Source organism: Oryza glaberrima, chromosome 3 (genome assembly GCF_000147395.1).
Source record: "Oryza glaberrima chromosome 3, OglaRS2, whole genome shotgun sequence".
Taxonomy (NCBI): Eukaryota; Viridiplantae; Streptophyta; class Magnoliopsida; order Poales; family Poaceae; genus Oryza; species Oryza glaberrima.
The window spans coordinates 12,028,059-12,043,662 of record NC_068328.1 but is presented as its reverse complement, the minus strand read 5'-3'; the positions used below and the strand labels follow the sequence as shown (position 1 = coordinate 12,043,662).

General features: G+C 43.7%; 2 protein-coding genes across 2 annotated transcripts; one reads left to right on the top strand and one right to left on the bottom strand.

The window, feature by feature from the left end:
• The first annotated feature begins 7,036 nt into the window (after positions 1 to 7,036).
• On the top strand, positions 7,037 to 8,569 carry LOC127765798 (peroxidase P7-like). The gene is made up of 3 exons (XM_052290757.1): positions 7,037 to 7,350; positions 7,481 to 7,675; positions 7,762 to 8,569. The coding sequence occupies exons 1-3, from the start codon at positions 7,138 to 7,140 to the stop codon at positions 8,332 to 8,334; spliced, it is 981 nt and encodes a 326-aa protein (XP_052146717.1). The 5' UTR covers positions 7,037 to 7,137; the 3' UTR covers positions 8,335 to 8,569.
• Positions 8,570 to 9,547: 978 nt separating this feature from the next.
• Positions 9,548 to 14,731, bottom strand: LOC127765347 (peroxidase 70-like). The gene is made up of 4 exons (XM_052290219.1): positions 14,437 to 14,731; positions 13,824 to 14,015; positions 13,470 to 13,635; positions 9,548 to 10,111 (listed from the first exon to the last, which is right to left on the bottom strand). The coding sequence occupies exons 1-4, from the start codon at positions 14,650 to 14,652 to the stop codon at positions 9,723 to 9,725; spliced, it is 963 nt and encodes a 320-aa protein (XP_052146179.1). The 5' UTR covers positions 14,653 to 14,731; the 3' UTR covers positions 9,548 to 9,722.
• Positions 14,732 to 15,604: the final 873 nt, after the last annotated feature.

Below are 15,604 nucleotides of genomic sequence, written 5' to 3'. Positions count from 1 at the left end.
TGTATAACTCCACTATTAACTTAAGACATTAAATCAACTGGCTTATAAATCATATAAGTGAATAAGCTGACTTAAAATCTGAGCCAATTAAGTCTAAAGTCCCATAAATATGAAACTCAAAATGGCTAACGGGCGGAGCGAGAAATTGCATCATCAACGGTCGAGGGAGGTTTGGTGGGGGCGGTGATGAGTGGCCGCAGTGACTGTGCGACGTTTCTGCTCCGCGAAGGCGCGCTGGGAAGGAATCCGAGAAAACGGCCGTTGCATTTGCGCAGCGCACGCACGAACGCACGCACGCAGGCGCGCGACACCCGCTGCAGAGGGCTGCGGGTGGAGCAAGCAAGCGACCGGCTCCCATTATTATACGCGAATCACGAGGAGCCAACCGGTCAGATCGATGGATGGCTGGATGCAGGCGCCGTTTGGTCCTGTCACTGTCTTTCTCCTCCCTTTGGCTGGCTATGCAGCGAGAGCGGACTACTACTACTACTGGATTACTGTCAGCGGCAGATGAGGTGAACGTTGCCGAGAGGAATAGGACGGCGTGCTTGGTTGACACAGGTGGTGGGTGAGCGGGATAAAGAGCAATGTCGATCCCGAGGCTTTTTTTTTTTTTGTGTGTTGGATTTGATTAGCGTTGATGATGCTGTTGCAAACAAGGGATGGTCCAAACGCACAAGTGCTTCCTGAATCATGCTGACAGCCCCATCGTTTGGCCTAAACAGCCAAAGAATAAGCCAAAATTTGAATTTTTAAACTTAATTTTGAAGTTGATTTTAAAATGTTTTTAACGTAATTTTTGTTAATTTTGGCTTTTAAGTCGCTACGAACAAATCTACAAAAGTTTTACTTATAAATTAATTTTAATTTTCTAATAAGCCAAATAAGCCATTTTAGTTAAAATGGCAACCGATGGGAGCCTGAGGGTGTATTCTTCGCAACGGACAGAAGCAGGTTTTACGAGTAGCTACTGTGATTGTCTCCAAGCTAAATTTTAACCACCCTAGAAAAAATAAACTCCTCCAACAGCTTCTCTAACTGGTGGCCAAGCTATCCGGTTAGCCAAAATACTCTCTCCCCTAGCCAAACTTTACCAGCCGAAGTTGCTGGCTAATAGTGGGCTCCACATGCTTTTGCCACTACCTATGCTTTCTTTCATGCTTCTCTCTCACGTATCCGCCGTCGCTGTTCGCTGCTGCTCGCCAGCCCGATGCCACTGCCGCCGTCACCGCCCGTATCCGCCGTCGTCATTCGTTGCTGCTCACCGGTCCGGTGCCACTGCCGTCATCGCCGTCCCTGCCAGCCATCGCCTCCCATGCTGATCGCTGTCGCCTTCCTTCTTCAGCGCAGCTCGACAACGAGGGCGACGGGGCGGCTCGACAACGTGGCGGCAGCAAGGGAGGAGGGAAGGTGCCGCCAGCCGCCGTTGTGCGTCGTCGTCTGCAGGGGAGAGCCGGTGTGCACCATCGTCTGCGGGGGAGAGCCAGTGTGCGCCATCGATGGCGAGGAAGGAAGGGCACGATGGTGAGGGATGGAGGGCATGGCGGGGAGGGAGGAGCAAGGGAGGTCGACGATGAGCAAATCCCAACGTCGCCTCATGCTCCCATCATCATCGTCATCTGGAGCTGGCCATCATCGCGTGAAACGGCGGTGCCGCCGCCGGCTCCCCATCCACGCGCCCCCTCGCCTCAAGCCGCCGCCTCATCATCCACCGATTGGGAAGAGGGCCGCCGACGCCAAGTGGGTGGAGATGGGAAGGGGAAAGATGTGGACTGTAGAGGAAGAGAGGGAAGAAGGTAGAGAATGACGTGGGACCAATTGTTAGATTGGAGAAGATAATAGAGAAGCTGTTGGAGTGAAAGGCAAATTTGACTCTCCAACTTTTTTTTGTAAGATGGCTAAATGAGTGTTTAGAGAGTGAGATTTGGAGATGCTCTTACTGATGATATGTTTGTAAAAGTTTCTTGCGGCTGTAGTTTTTACCAGAATCAAAAGTTTTCGAAACAGTTCAGTTTTTTTTATATTTTAAAAAATAGTAGTTGTAGAATTTAAATAATAAACTAGAAATAATAAACTAGAAGCTGAGAAAGTTCCTCCAAACAGTCATTTTTTAAAAATAAAAAACTCATACATTTATTTAAAGATCAAAGATAGGACTATTACACGAGTGATTAGAGTGCTAAGAGCAAAGGAAACTAGAACACAACCAGTTTTACAGACAAGCCCCTCAAGACGGGACAAACTACACTTTTAGACCATTATTTTGCAGAAAGGAACTTAACAAAATGAGAAAACGCAATTGGGTCCTTCTGGTATGGTTGCTTGAGAAGTTAACGACGGTAGCATGTAACTGGGCTCCGGCAGAGGAAGAAACCATATGAGCTGCAACAGATTGAGACTGCGCGCAATCGCCAAAGGGTTTCGCACAGGAGGTCAGGGCGATGGCGTTGGATGCAAAACCACGACAACAATACAACATTTTCGCTAGAGGCAGAGAAACCAAAGAGGGAACCACACCATCCACGAAGATCTAAAGAAAATCATGATGAACTATGGATGAAAACCACGACAACAATACCCGAATGGAGCTCCAAGGGAGGTTGAAACCAACTTGGAAAATCTTAAAACCTTCATCTGCCCAAACATCGGGGGAACCAACACACCGGATCGAGACATGCTGGAGCCGATGACCACCTCGAGCATCCATCAACCAACTAAAGGGCATTCCCGACACAACAGAAGATCCCAGGAACGGGAAAACTGGAAACTAATTAAACTATACTTCTTTCGTACTCGTAAAGAAAAACGCTTAGTATAATGTTTAAGTCAAACCTTAGAAATATAAATCATGAATAACTCTCAAATTGTTGAGTTTGAAAATGGAAAAAATATATGAATAGATTTGTCTTGAAAAATACTTTCATAAAAGTATACATATATCACTTTTCAATAAATATTTTTATAGAAATAAAAAGTTAAAGTTGTGTTTTGAAGACTGTATCGTTGTCTAAAACGATTTCCTTTACAAATTACAAATACGGAGAGGAGTAGGGTCAGGGTGGGAAATTTACTGTAGCGTTCGCGAATGGGAGTTCCAGAAAAGCCCCAAAACTCGGGTTCGGAAAGATGGAAACAGTCCTGGGGTGATTGAGACTATGAAAATACAAGGGAAGGCCGAATTTACAGTGGTTATGGCAAGAGCCCATATACCGGCCCACATAGGCTAGCTAGAGCCCAAAGTGGCTATTATGTGGGCTTACAATATGATCAGGCCAATTGCTGCTGCTGTTGAGCCAGATACGAGATGATCAAGGCTCAGTCTCCAGTAGCCTCCTTTGGTTGAGTCAGCAACAGGACCGACACCAAAATATAAGCTTTTTTTTTCTTTATCAATATTCAAAAACTGTCAAGTTAAAATTACCATTTGATACATACTTCCTTCATCCATAAAAATCAATGATGTGACACATTTAGAATACCCATACTAGGTCTATTTTTTAAGACGAAGAGGGCACTTAATTAATTAAAGTTATAAATTGTTTTTTTTAATGCCACACATTTATGTTCCTAAAAAAATGTCATGTATTTGTGAACTTCAGTGGCAGGGTGTATCAACAGGGTGAAAACCATGGGCAGACCACAACCAACTAGAATCTGTAAGCTTGAAAATTAGTTCAACCACACCTCCAAATAAGAGCACCGGATAATTAATCAGTTGAGCTGCTCTGCATCACTGCATGCATCGGCACATGTTCGTTTCTTTATTATTTGAAAACAAACGATTCAAGACAATTCTGGAACACCAAATGAACAGAAATACTAATAGTAATATAGCTAGACGATGATGTGGTAGTACGGAAAACATATCTTCTTTAACAGCGCAGTACATCAACATCTAGCATGGTACCCATGGTACTTCCTTCGGTTTTTAATATATCACATCTCGATCATTCATCTCATTTGAAAACTTGGTGCAAGATATAAAAAAAATAAATTATGTCCAAAATACATTTAATAAAACAAATCAAATAGATTATAATTATATAACTTTTTGATAAGATGAAAAATCATACATATATAAAAAAATCAAGTACGTCGTAAACTAAAAACCAAAAAAAAAGAGCACACTATTTAGCAATTCGGGATATGTGCGCGTAAAAAACAGGTTGAGTTAGAAACTCACAATGCCAAACGCAGCCGTAAATATTTGCTCCACCTGCTTCCTGCTCACTGATTAATATATATATTGTATATATTACTGCTATAGTAAACACACCATTAGGATGTGAAACATCTAAAATTGTATCGGTTTGGCCAACTAGAAAATGCCTCAATCCAACGCAACGAAAAAACTAATTGAAATTTCGAAAAATTTCAAAATTTATCTGAAAATATATATCGATTTTTGGGGCATTTCAGTTTCCAGTACAACCTGCAGATTACTGCTTAACCGATACCAGTAAACTTTATAGTAAGACCTCGTTTGAATTGGAGATGATGTTTAAGTAAGAACATACAAAACGAGCGAGAAACCATTAACATATAATTAATTAAATTTTAATTATAATAGTTAGAAAAATAAATTCATTTGATAGTTTAGAGTAACTTCTATATAAAAAGTTTTTACACGAAACATAAGGGCATGTACAATGGTGTCTAATAACGGGCTCTCTTCGTTGTTCATGCAAGCAAATTTGGTGGCGTGGAGGAAAGAGAGGGAAGAAATGAGAAACATCGTTACTACGCATGACAACGGCTTAGAGTCAACTCTTAGCATTTATTAACGGAAAGTTTGTTGCACGAGGATATAGAAAAGGAAAGAAGTATAATAAAAAAGTATTTAGTGCATTAATGGTTTAGAAATCTTATTGTCTCTACTATTATAGGAGGATAGTGTCTAGTGATATTAATTAATACATAGAGCTTATATTAGACTCTACCTTTTTACATGCACTTAGTAATTTGAAAACATGCTTACCAGTTTCAAACGGAAACCTAAGTAGTAAAACTAAATACTTAGTACAACACTACGCTGGGTAGGGCTACCTGTGACGGCCCAAAGTGTCACCTCTGACGGATATAGCTCTAGTCAGAGATTAGTGGTCACTGATGACTCTCCTCACCTTTGACGGGTGTAGACCCGTTAGTGGTGAAGGCTACCTGTGACGGACCACATATAAAACCCGTCACAGGTGACTGTTATCCCAAACAACCCATTATTTTGTGGCCCGTCACTGATGTCTTTAACCCAGCAAAAAAAATAAAAGAAGCAGCGTGCAACCCGTCACTGGTGTGAAAAACAAACAAAAAAATGGTGCACGCTGCTGTGGTGGTGCTCGTTGTCACAGGCTCAGAGCTGCTTTGCTCACATTCATCATCACACAAAAAATTCAAACCGATAGATCTCATATAGAAGTATTCACACAAAGTGGATGGCAAGAATTTCTCTATGCACAGACAACAATATCATATCAATGCAAAAGTATAGGGGGCGAGAGGGGCACACCGCACACCGGCGACAGATCTGGCGACCGGCGAGCGAGGAATGGCAGCCATGGCGATCGACCACATCGGCGGGGAAGAAAGGGTGGAGGCGCTTGCGGCCGGGAGGTGGGGGAGGCGTCGATGGCCAGATCCGTGTCCCAGAGGCCAGATCCATGTCCCGGAGGCAGACTCGGCGATTGTCGTCGGTGGTCATCGTCGTCGTCGCTCGAGCTTGGCGCCGGTGACCCCGAGCTCCTGGAGGCCGGCGGTCGGGGATGGAGATGGCCCTCGCCGGTCGGGGATGGAGGCCGCGGCGCCGCCGCCCACCTCCTCCTCGCCTCCGCACGCCGTCGAGCCCTCCTCACCACTGCCACGCATCGCTGAGCCACACACCAGATCGGAAATAAGAGAAGGGGGAGGAGGGGAGAAAGAAGGGGGAGGAGGATGTGGGTACCGCCACCGCCGTTCGCCGCCGCACCACCTCGCCGCTTTGCCTCCGCACCACCGCTGCCGCCCAACGCCGCCACCGCCATGCGCCGCAGCACCACCTTGTCATTGCGCCTCCGCACCACCGCCGCTGCCACGCGCCGCTGAGCCGTCGCCCAACGCTGCCGAACCACCGCCGCCGCCTCTCTCGGGGGCCGTCGGGTCCTCCGCCGTCTCGCAAGAGCCTCCCCTCTTGTTTCCGTGAGTGTGGATAAGGGAGAGAGATCTTTTGTTTATGTGGATAAGAGAGTGTGTGTGAGGGACAGAGTGGATAAGGGAGTACATATTAGTATACTCCGCCCCCCCCCCTCCCCACCTGTGACGGGCTCCAGTGATGGGTCCGTTTGAGGTGAGTTAACCTCACCTTTGACGGTTTATAAGCATGCGACCCGTCACAGGTAACTAGTCACCTGTGACGGGCCGGATGTGGAAGCCGTCAGAGGTGAGATTTACCTCACCTTTGACGGTTTCTACTATAGGACCGTCACAGGTGACTAGTTAACTGTGACGGGTTGCAGAAGGATGCCTCACCGATGACGGCGTCCCGTATGACCCGTCAAAGGTGACCCTCATCACTGACCAATACTAAAGCCCGTCACAGATATGCCGTTAAAGATGTGAGGATCTGGTGTAGTGCTAAGTACTAATAAAGAGCGCTCCAGCTGGCTAGGTTTGAGTTAGTTTGTGGTTGGTCACCGTCGTTTCAAGCTCGCTGAGCAAATCAGGGCGGCAGGTCGCGCGATAATTAGTTGCCCGCTTTCGTCATGCATTACATAGCAAACCACATCGATCCGTCGCTTTTAGCAGTTGTTAAAATCCCTTTCGTATAGCAAAAAGCCCCACCTCGATCACTCCAGGATCTCCATATGCATGCATATATCTATCGAATTCCACTTTGGTTTTCCTACCTACCATTTTGAAACCGTGATTAATTAACTGAACTAAATTCATCTCAATTGCTTTCTCTTACACTTTATGGCTTCACGTAGCCGAGTCGTCGAGTCAACTCGGTTGAGCTATATAAGCTCTCCATTTGCCTTGCTCTGCTTCCACGCACTCGATCGAGCTTAACTAATTAACCATCAGTAGCAAATTAAGCCTCGACCAGCTAATCATTTAATTAAGCTTGTGCTGTTAGCCGTGTCATCTATAGCTCGCTAGCTTGCCATGGTGTCCTCTGCTATGGCGGCGGTGGCGGTAGCGTTTGCTGTAGTGGTGGCCGCAACGACGAGCAGCGCGCAGCTTGACCCGCACTTCTACGACGGCTTGTGCCCGGCGGCGCTGCCCACCATCAAACGGATCGTCGAGGAGGCCGTCGCGGCGGAGCCCCGCATGGGCGCCTCGCTCCTGCGCCTGCACTTCCACGACTGCTTCGTCAACGTAAGTAAATCAAATCGGCATCGATCAGCATGGCATGAACATGTTAAGATCTTGTTGATTGTTTTCTTGATCGATCGATCTGTCGATATGCTTGTGATGATCGGTAATGGATGGACATATGCGTGATCAGGGTTGCGACGGGTCCATCCTGCTGGACGACACGCCATTCTTCACGGGGGAGAAGAACGCGGCGCCCAATATGAACTCCGTCCGCGGCTTCGACGTCATCGACCGCATCAAGGACGCCGTCAACGCCGCCTGCCGCCGCAACGTCGTCTCCTGCGCCGACATCGTCGCCGTCGCCGCGCGCGACTCCATCGCCGCCGTGCGTACCATACCTGAAACCTAGCTTTGGCAATGGCATCGCTCACTGAACTGAATGCATTCATGCATGTGTGTGTGCGCGCGCAGCTGGGAGGGCCGTCGTACCACGTGCCGCTGGGCCGGAGGGACTCGCGGACGGCGAGCCAGGCGGCGGCGAACAGCAGCATCCCGGCGCCGACGCTCAACCTCGACGGCCTCGTCTCCAGCTTCGCTGCGCAGGGCCTCTCCGTGCAGGACCTCGTCCTCCTCTCCGGCGCCCACACGCTGGGCTTCTCCCGCTGCACCAACTTCCGCGACCGCCTCTACAACGAGACGGCCACGCTCGACGCCTCCCTCGCCGCGTCGCTCGGGGGGACCTGCCCGCGTACCGCCGGCGCCGGCGACGACAACCTCGCGCCGCTCGACCCGACGCCGGCGAGGTTCGACGCCGCGTACTACGCCTCGCTGCTGCGCGCCAGGGGGCTCCTGCACTCGGACCAGCAGCTGTTCGCCGGCGGCGGCCTCGGCGCCACCGACGGGCTCGTCAGGTTCTACGCCGCCAACCCGGACGCGTTCCGGCGAGACTTCGCCGAGTCCATGGTGAGGATGGCCACCCTGAGCCCGCTCGTCGGGAGCCAAGGCGAGGTCCGCGTCAACTGCAGGAAGGTGAACTACTACTAGCAAGAACGCGAGATGGCCTAAATTAAATGAGTTCCGAATGAATTAATAGTGCTTAAGTATGTTAATTAATTACCTTCTCCTGTGGATGAGAGTTCTTCCTTGTGGTTTAATTAGCTCATTTAATTCAGTTTGTGTGAGTGAAGTGAATATTGTTTAAACGTTCTGGTGTTCTTTGATTTCCATTTCCTCTTGTAATAGTGATGAGTTCAAAAGTTAAATGCACTGAGTTTTTGTACGCAGTCGCGGGCAGTTGACATTTCTGATGAAAGCCACTATTTGAGAGTGAAAACTCCGAGAAGATGTTAATTTGATCACCAAATCAACATTGATTTTCAGTGAGCACACAACCACTTCTTGGGAAAAATGACACCACTACACGTTCAGTTTTGCAGGCCCTTATCTTCTGCATTCTCATTCCGATCAGCAATGGATTATCAATGCCGTTATGACCAAATAATGCATTTTCGTACTCCTACTTAGCAACAATAAGAATTTGTACATATTGTCTGCAGGTGTATTTGTCTTGTATATTGTTCTGTACTCCTATAAAACCATAAATAGGTGTTCTAACTCTGAAGGTGGGCTCCCCACAAAAAAAGGAATAAAAGAAAAAAAAGAAGAAAGAAAAAGAAAAAGAAACATCTGAAGGTGAGCAGAGCGTTTAGTAGGTGGACCTACTGATTAATTAGTAGTATTTGCTATCAGTATGTATGACTTTGATCCAGTAGCTGTAACTGATAGCCTGATACTCTTACTCCACTTTCATGTCTGATGACTTAAAAAGTTCAGGACTCAGAAAAAGAGTTCATACTCTGACAGTTTGACTTGATCAGAAAAAAGTTAATTAACCATGTTTATCAATTAATCACAAAGCATTCAACGAGATGCATATGGTTGGTCGGCGCTTCACTTGGTAGGCACAACTACACGAAGCCACAAAATGGCCAATATATGAACAGAAAGTCAGAGAGGAATTAAACCCTGCATATCTGAAGCTGAGAGGTGCACGATTAGTAGACTTACTGATATTATTTTTATTTTTATGAGACGAGATTTTTTAAAATGCCAAATTTTAGTAAGATGGCAATGACAAGAGTCTAGATTAATTTTGGTAGTGTTTAAATTTTTGAAAATACCAAATGATAGTAGGCAGCAATGACAAGAGTACGTTTATTCTACCAAAATTTAATAATAATATTAAAAGTCGATAGGGTTGAAAATGGCAATAAACCGGACAAGCCCTTACATAAATTCAATATCACGTGGCGCACTTATACATATCGCGATATCGCTAATCACTTATTAGCTTATTAATAGTCTAGTCTTATTCGATTCGATTCTATCCACGTAGGTACAGTAGATCGACGCATTTCGTAGAGATATACAGATCAGTTGACCCTGGAGCAGTTGAGCCTGATCTCGCCCTGCGTGCCGGTGAGCGGCCTGATGGCGCCCATGCGCACCATGGCGGCGGCGAAGTCGGCGTTGAAGCGGGCGGGGTTGGCGGCGTAGACGCGGACGAGGGCGTCGGTGCCGGAGCCGTCGCCGCGGTAGAGCTCCTGGTCGGAGTGGAGGAGGCCGCGGCCGGCGATGAGGTCGGTGAAGAAGGCGTTGTCGAAGGCGTTGGGGGTGGAGTCCAGCGGCGCCAGGTTGGTGTCGCCGCCGGCCTGCGGGCAGCTCGCCCGGAGCGACGCCGCGAACGGCGCGTTGATGTTGGACTCGCCGTAGAGCCGCGACCGGAAGTTGGTGCACTGCGCCACGCCCACCGTGTGCGCTCCTGCATGTGTAGTTACAGTAGTAGCCAGAAGATCCACTTAATTGTGTCAGACGTTTGCAGAAATGTTCCTTTATTAAAATCGTCGCAAGCTTTTTAATTGAAAAACTTTTAAATGTAACTATATAATATAATTTCACCATAATTATACTATAACACTATAATATTATAACTTGTATATATAAAATAAATACAGTCTTTTATACCTAAATTATATAGGGGGAATATCCGGTGAAAACCATCAAATAAATGAAAACCCGTGAAAACTACATCTAAAAGTTTGTGAATTCATGAAAAAATTATTAGAGATAGGTATAGGCATGAAATACATTCATACAAAATCTCAAGTCCAAACTCAACTTCATTTGAGAGAAAAAAAACAAATTTCGAGTGAATAGTGTCCTGTTACTGTTCACCAGAAATTTGTCTTTTTGTTTCTCTCAAATGAAGTTGTATGAATGTATTTCATGCCTATACCTATCTCTAATAATTTTTTCATGAATTCATGAACTTTTAGATATAGTTTTTACGGGTTTTAACTTATTTGATGGTTTTCACCGGATATGTCCCCATTATATAGAAGTTATAATGTAGTTACGGTGTAGTAACTAATTGTAACTATAATGTAACTTATATTTATATGTAAATAGTATAGCACGAATCTTAACACAACATCGTATGGCTGGAAATTCGAAAGCTAGAAAAAGTTCTTCTAGTAAATCCGTTAAAAAAAAAAGCTACTCCTACTAATTAATATGTTCGGGCATTGAAACATGACCATACCATTGAAAATAGGCTAGGGCATAAAATGTGAATCTAAGTATAAAAAAAGATATTATTTATCCAACCGCTTTTCTTTTTCTTTTTCTTTTGGGTTTTTTTCAATTCTAGTGATTTTTTTAGCATGTAGCAACAGTTTGTATCTAGCGATTTTTTTTAATGCGCTACACGCGACTACGCGAGTGAGGGGAAAGAGATGAGGAGTGTTTTTAATAGTTGTAGAGAAGAGAAAAAAAAACCATTTCCCCAGTGGTTTTATTAAAAACTGTGATAACTGAGTGGTTATTATCTAAAACCGGTCAAATTCCGATAAAAAACATGCTTACACAATTGAATTTTAGTTTAATATTTCTTAAAAAATAACTTTAATTTACGGTTGTAAATAAATAGGAACCAACTCGATAAGAACAATAATCGTATTTTAACACTACATGCACCGACATTTGATGAGGAGCAAAGGCGGTGGTTGACTTAAGCATATCCCAGTTTCGCACAGAAGATTAGCGATATGAGGGGATAATTGAGTGTAGGGTACCTGAGTTAGTTACTTGGTCACATTCAGTGAACAAATCCTATCAACGAAAAGGACTTATAAGAAACACTATGCAACGAATGCGTCACATTCTACAGGACATATATGTTTTTTTCTTGATTATGAAAGGGGACTGATTTATTTTTGAAAACCTATTTCTACTATACTTTAAATCAACCTTTTTTGGACTCACTTGAATCAATATTGATTCAACATCCAACATTTACACCTATATATAGTACTTCCAATCAACATTAACAAGTATCCATAAACACAGGAAAGTTTGACAAATCTAATTAAAAAATAATCACGTTTCCAACGTATAGACAATTACGTGGACAGTTTCAAGCAAAATTAGTTAATGATCTTCGTCATAGAATATCATCATCATAATATGAACGTAGAATGTTTATTCCCTCTGTCATTGTGCCACATATACAACATTATATCAGCCATTGGATTAAGGAAGGACGGCTTGGATTGATCAAAAGCTAAGAGGCACGAGAAGGATCCAAAAGAGTGTGATCGTTTCTCCGGTTCTCAACACATTTTCAGTGCACGAAAAACGGAGCAGTTCATTAGCACGTGATTAATTAAGTATTAATATTTTTTTAAACAAATGGATCAATATGATTCTTTAAACAACTTTCATATAGAAATTTTATAAAAGAACTTACCATTTTGCAGTTTGAAAAGCGTGCGCGTGGAATACGAGGAAAACTAGGCAGAAGAGGTTAGGAATACAGAGCAACAAACACAGACACCTGGCAACAATGTGGAGGTGGTACTCACCTGCTCACCATCTCGAAGGAAGAAAGTGGCAGCCTCCTGCTGTTGCACTACTGCTGATTTATTTTTCCAACTAACGATAAAGAAAACCGCCGCTTTCACCAGCTAATTAACCAGTTTGATGTGGCATCTACACACGTATATTAAAGCTGAAACAACTCAAATTAACCCTTCGTAAATACAACATATTTTATGACCTTAGGTATAAATCGAATTTGACCTTACATATTTGTTTGTGAAATGATATATTTCATTTTAAATTTTTTAATAACTATTTAGATGATATACAAGCAACGAGAGGATATCCCCTCGAGGGATAAAAATCCACGTCCTTTCTAATTTTAATTAGCTAGTATACGTTGGTCTAGCTGTTTGATATCGATCGGCTTGGATCTACTGAACACAAAAAAAAGCAGCTGCAGCTAGCCGTGGGCCGTAGCTATCTAATCCACGCAAGAGGCCTATGTATGTATGTAGTAGGAGAGCTTATATACTACTTCCTCCATTTCGAAATGTTTGACACCATTGACTTTTTAGCACATGTTTGACCGTTCGTCTTATTCAAAAACTTTTGTGAAATATATAAAATTATATGCCTACATAAAAATATATTTAACAATGAATCAAATGATAGAAAAAGAATTAATAATTACTTAAAATTTTTAAATAAGACGAATGGTCAAACATGTGCTAAAAAGTCAATGACGTCAAACATTTCGAAACGGAGGGAGTATATGTTACTGCAGATCGAATTCGCTATATATCTATCTCGTGTGAATTTTTTTTCCTTAAAAATCGCATGGTTCGTACCTCTGATTTTTCCTTAGATTTGATATTTCTTTAAAAAACCGATGAAGCTGTTAGGTTGGACCTAGTTTCATCGCTCACTCATCCACTACATTAAGGTCAAGCTTCACATATGCATGGTTGGTTTTACTGTAAAAAAATAGTGATTAAATTCGTGCGATTTAAAAAAAAGAACACTTGAGTGACATATAGCTTGCCCCATGCAGCTTAGTACTTAGGGTGCATTCGAATATGCTTATGAACTGAGCTTTTTAGCCTCACGCAAAACATAACAAGTTATTACCGTATAATTAATTAATTAATTAAGTATTAACTATTATAAATTTAAAACAAAATTATTTGATTTCTTTTATTAAAATATGTATATATAATACTTACAAAATGTAGTTTAGGAAATCGTACTCAGGGAAACGAGTAAGTAATTAATTAACCAGAAATGGGAGCCTTAATTACCAGTGAGTACAACCAGGTCGGTGGGGCTGAGCCCTTTCCCGGCGAAGCTAGTGACGAAGTTACCCAGGTCGGTGGTCGGTGGATGGAGGTTGGTGTTCGCCATGGTTTGGTTCGTCGTCATCCCGTCCCTCCTCCCGAGCTCCACCGGGTACGATGGACCTCCTAGCTGCATCCATGTCGTACAATGTTAATGGCTGCTCTCTTCGTCTAAGAAAAATAAATCTACTATCTTATATCCAGATTCGTAGTATTAGAATGTGTCATATCCCATTTAAGATTTGTCTTTTACAGGACGGAGAGAGTTGTTGCGTTCAATTAATTTGAGACAAGCTAGCAAGCTAGGGATCGACGTACGGCGACGACGGAGTCGCGGGCGGCGACAGCAAGGATGTCGGCGCAGGAGACGGTCTGCCTGCAGGATGCCTCGAGTTGCGTCTTAATGCTAGAGATGACCTCGAATCCCCTCAGCGAGTTGACATTAGGGAACGCACCCTGCTCCCCCCGGAAGGTGGCATTGTCGGCCAGCAGTATCGACGCGTCGCATCCCTATGAAATTGGTAAGAAAATTAAGTCTATGACATAAGAGACATGCTATTGAAAAAAATGTGAATAAGCCATAACGGTTACACTGAACAAAGTATATGTCTAACAAACTGTGACAATAAAAAAAAATATGGTGTGATAAAGTGTTGTCGTGAACCAAACACCCTGGCCCGTAAATCACAGCATCCTACCTAGCCAATTCATGTTAGTAGTATATCTCAATAGAATTTCACTGAGATCAAGAATATATCTCTTTAAGCGTGTGTTATGAGGACACATTCGTGGATATATAAGTATAGTGTTACGTGTGTAGTGGTGTGTGTCTATCATGTAATCGAAAAAAAAAATCATATAAAGCAATAGAGAATTAAGTATAGGGGCAGGAGTAATAATTAAAATTTTAAGACTAATGGATGAGACTTGCTTGGACAAAGCAGTCGTGGAAGTGGAGCCTGAGCAGGGAGGCGCCCATGCGGGGCTCCCTGGCCACCGCCGCGTTCACGGCGCTCCTGATCGTCGACAGCGCGGTCGGGCACGACGAGGCGTAGAACGTCGTCGACAGCTGGCCCGACGCCGCCGCCGCCAACGCCACCACCAAAACGCTCACCGCCACGGCGGCGGAAGAGTAGGAGTAACCCATATGGTCAAAATGAAATATCACAACTTCACAAGCTCTCTCTCGTTGCTGTGGCTTTGCTTAATTGGTGCTGTACTGCTTAATTACCTGCATTGGCAATGCACACACACAGTCACGTATATATATAGCCACAGAGTCACTTGACAAAGCCCTCGAAAGCTCAGCTTATAGCTAGCTCCTCCCTTCGTCCCTAAATGTTTGACGCCGTTAATTTTTTTAAACATATTTGACCGTTCGTCTTATTAAAAAAATTAAGTAATTATTAATGCTTTTTCTATCATTTAATTCATTGTTAAAAGTATATATACATATAGTTTTACATATTTCGTAAAAGTTTTTAAATAAGACGAACAGTAAAACATATTTAAAAAAGTCAACGACGTCAAACATTTAAAAGAGTCAACGACGTCACATATTTAAGATGGAGGGAGTATTAAGCACTTGTCTTTACATGCTAATTATTGTACGGCTCGTGAACAGAAAACCCCAAGGCTCTGTGGCCCTCGGGCTCTCTGGCAGCAACTGGTTAGTTAGCTTGTCCTGCTGCATGCATGCATGCTCTCCTTCTGCAGTGCAGTGCTGAGGAACTGGAATTCTGGAAAGATGTAGTATATACGGAACGACATCAATATTACTATCGTGGTCTCAATCAATGACGACCTGTAATAACTAATCATGCACGCACGTATGTTTCCATAACAACACAGGTACGCATAATCTTTGGCCCTAATTACCTGAATTAGTAGCACAAACTGTATTGATCGATGCCTCTAAGTATCTTCAGAATAAGCCGTGTTAATCAACTGGGACTCCTGAAGTGACCGAGGTTAATTGATCTTAGTGGTGTTGGAGAGCGCTATGTACCTGCTTGACTGTTTAATTAACATATACATACGAACATATGCGATAAATCATGATATCAAATAATTCAGCCGAAATCATGATATCAAATAAT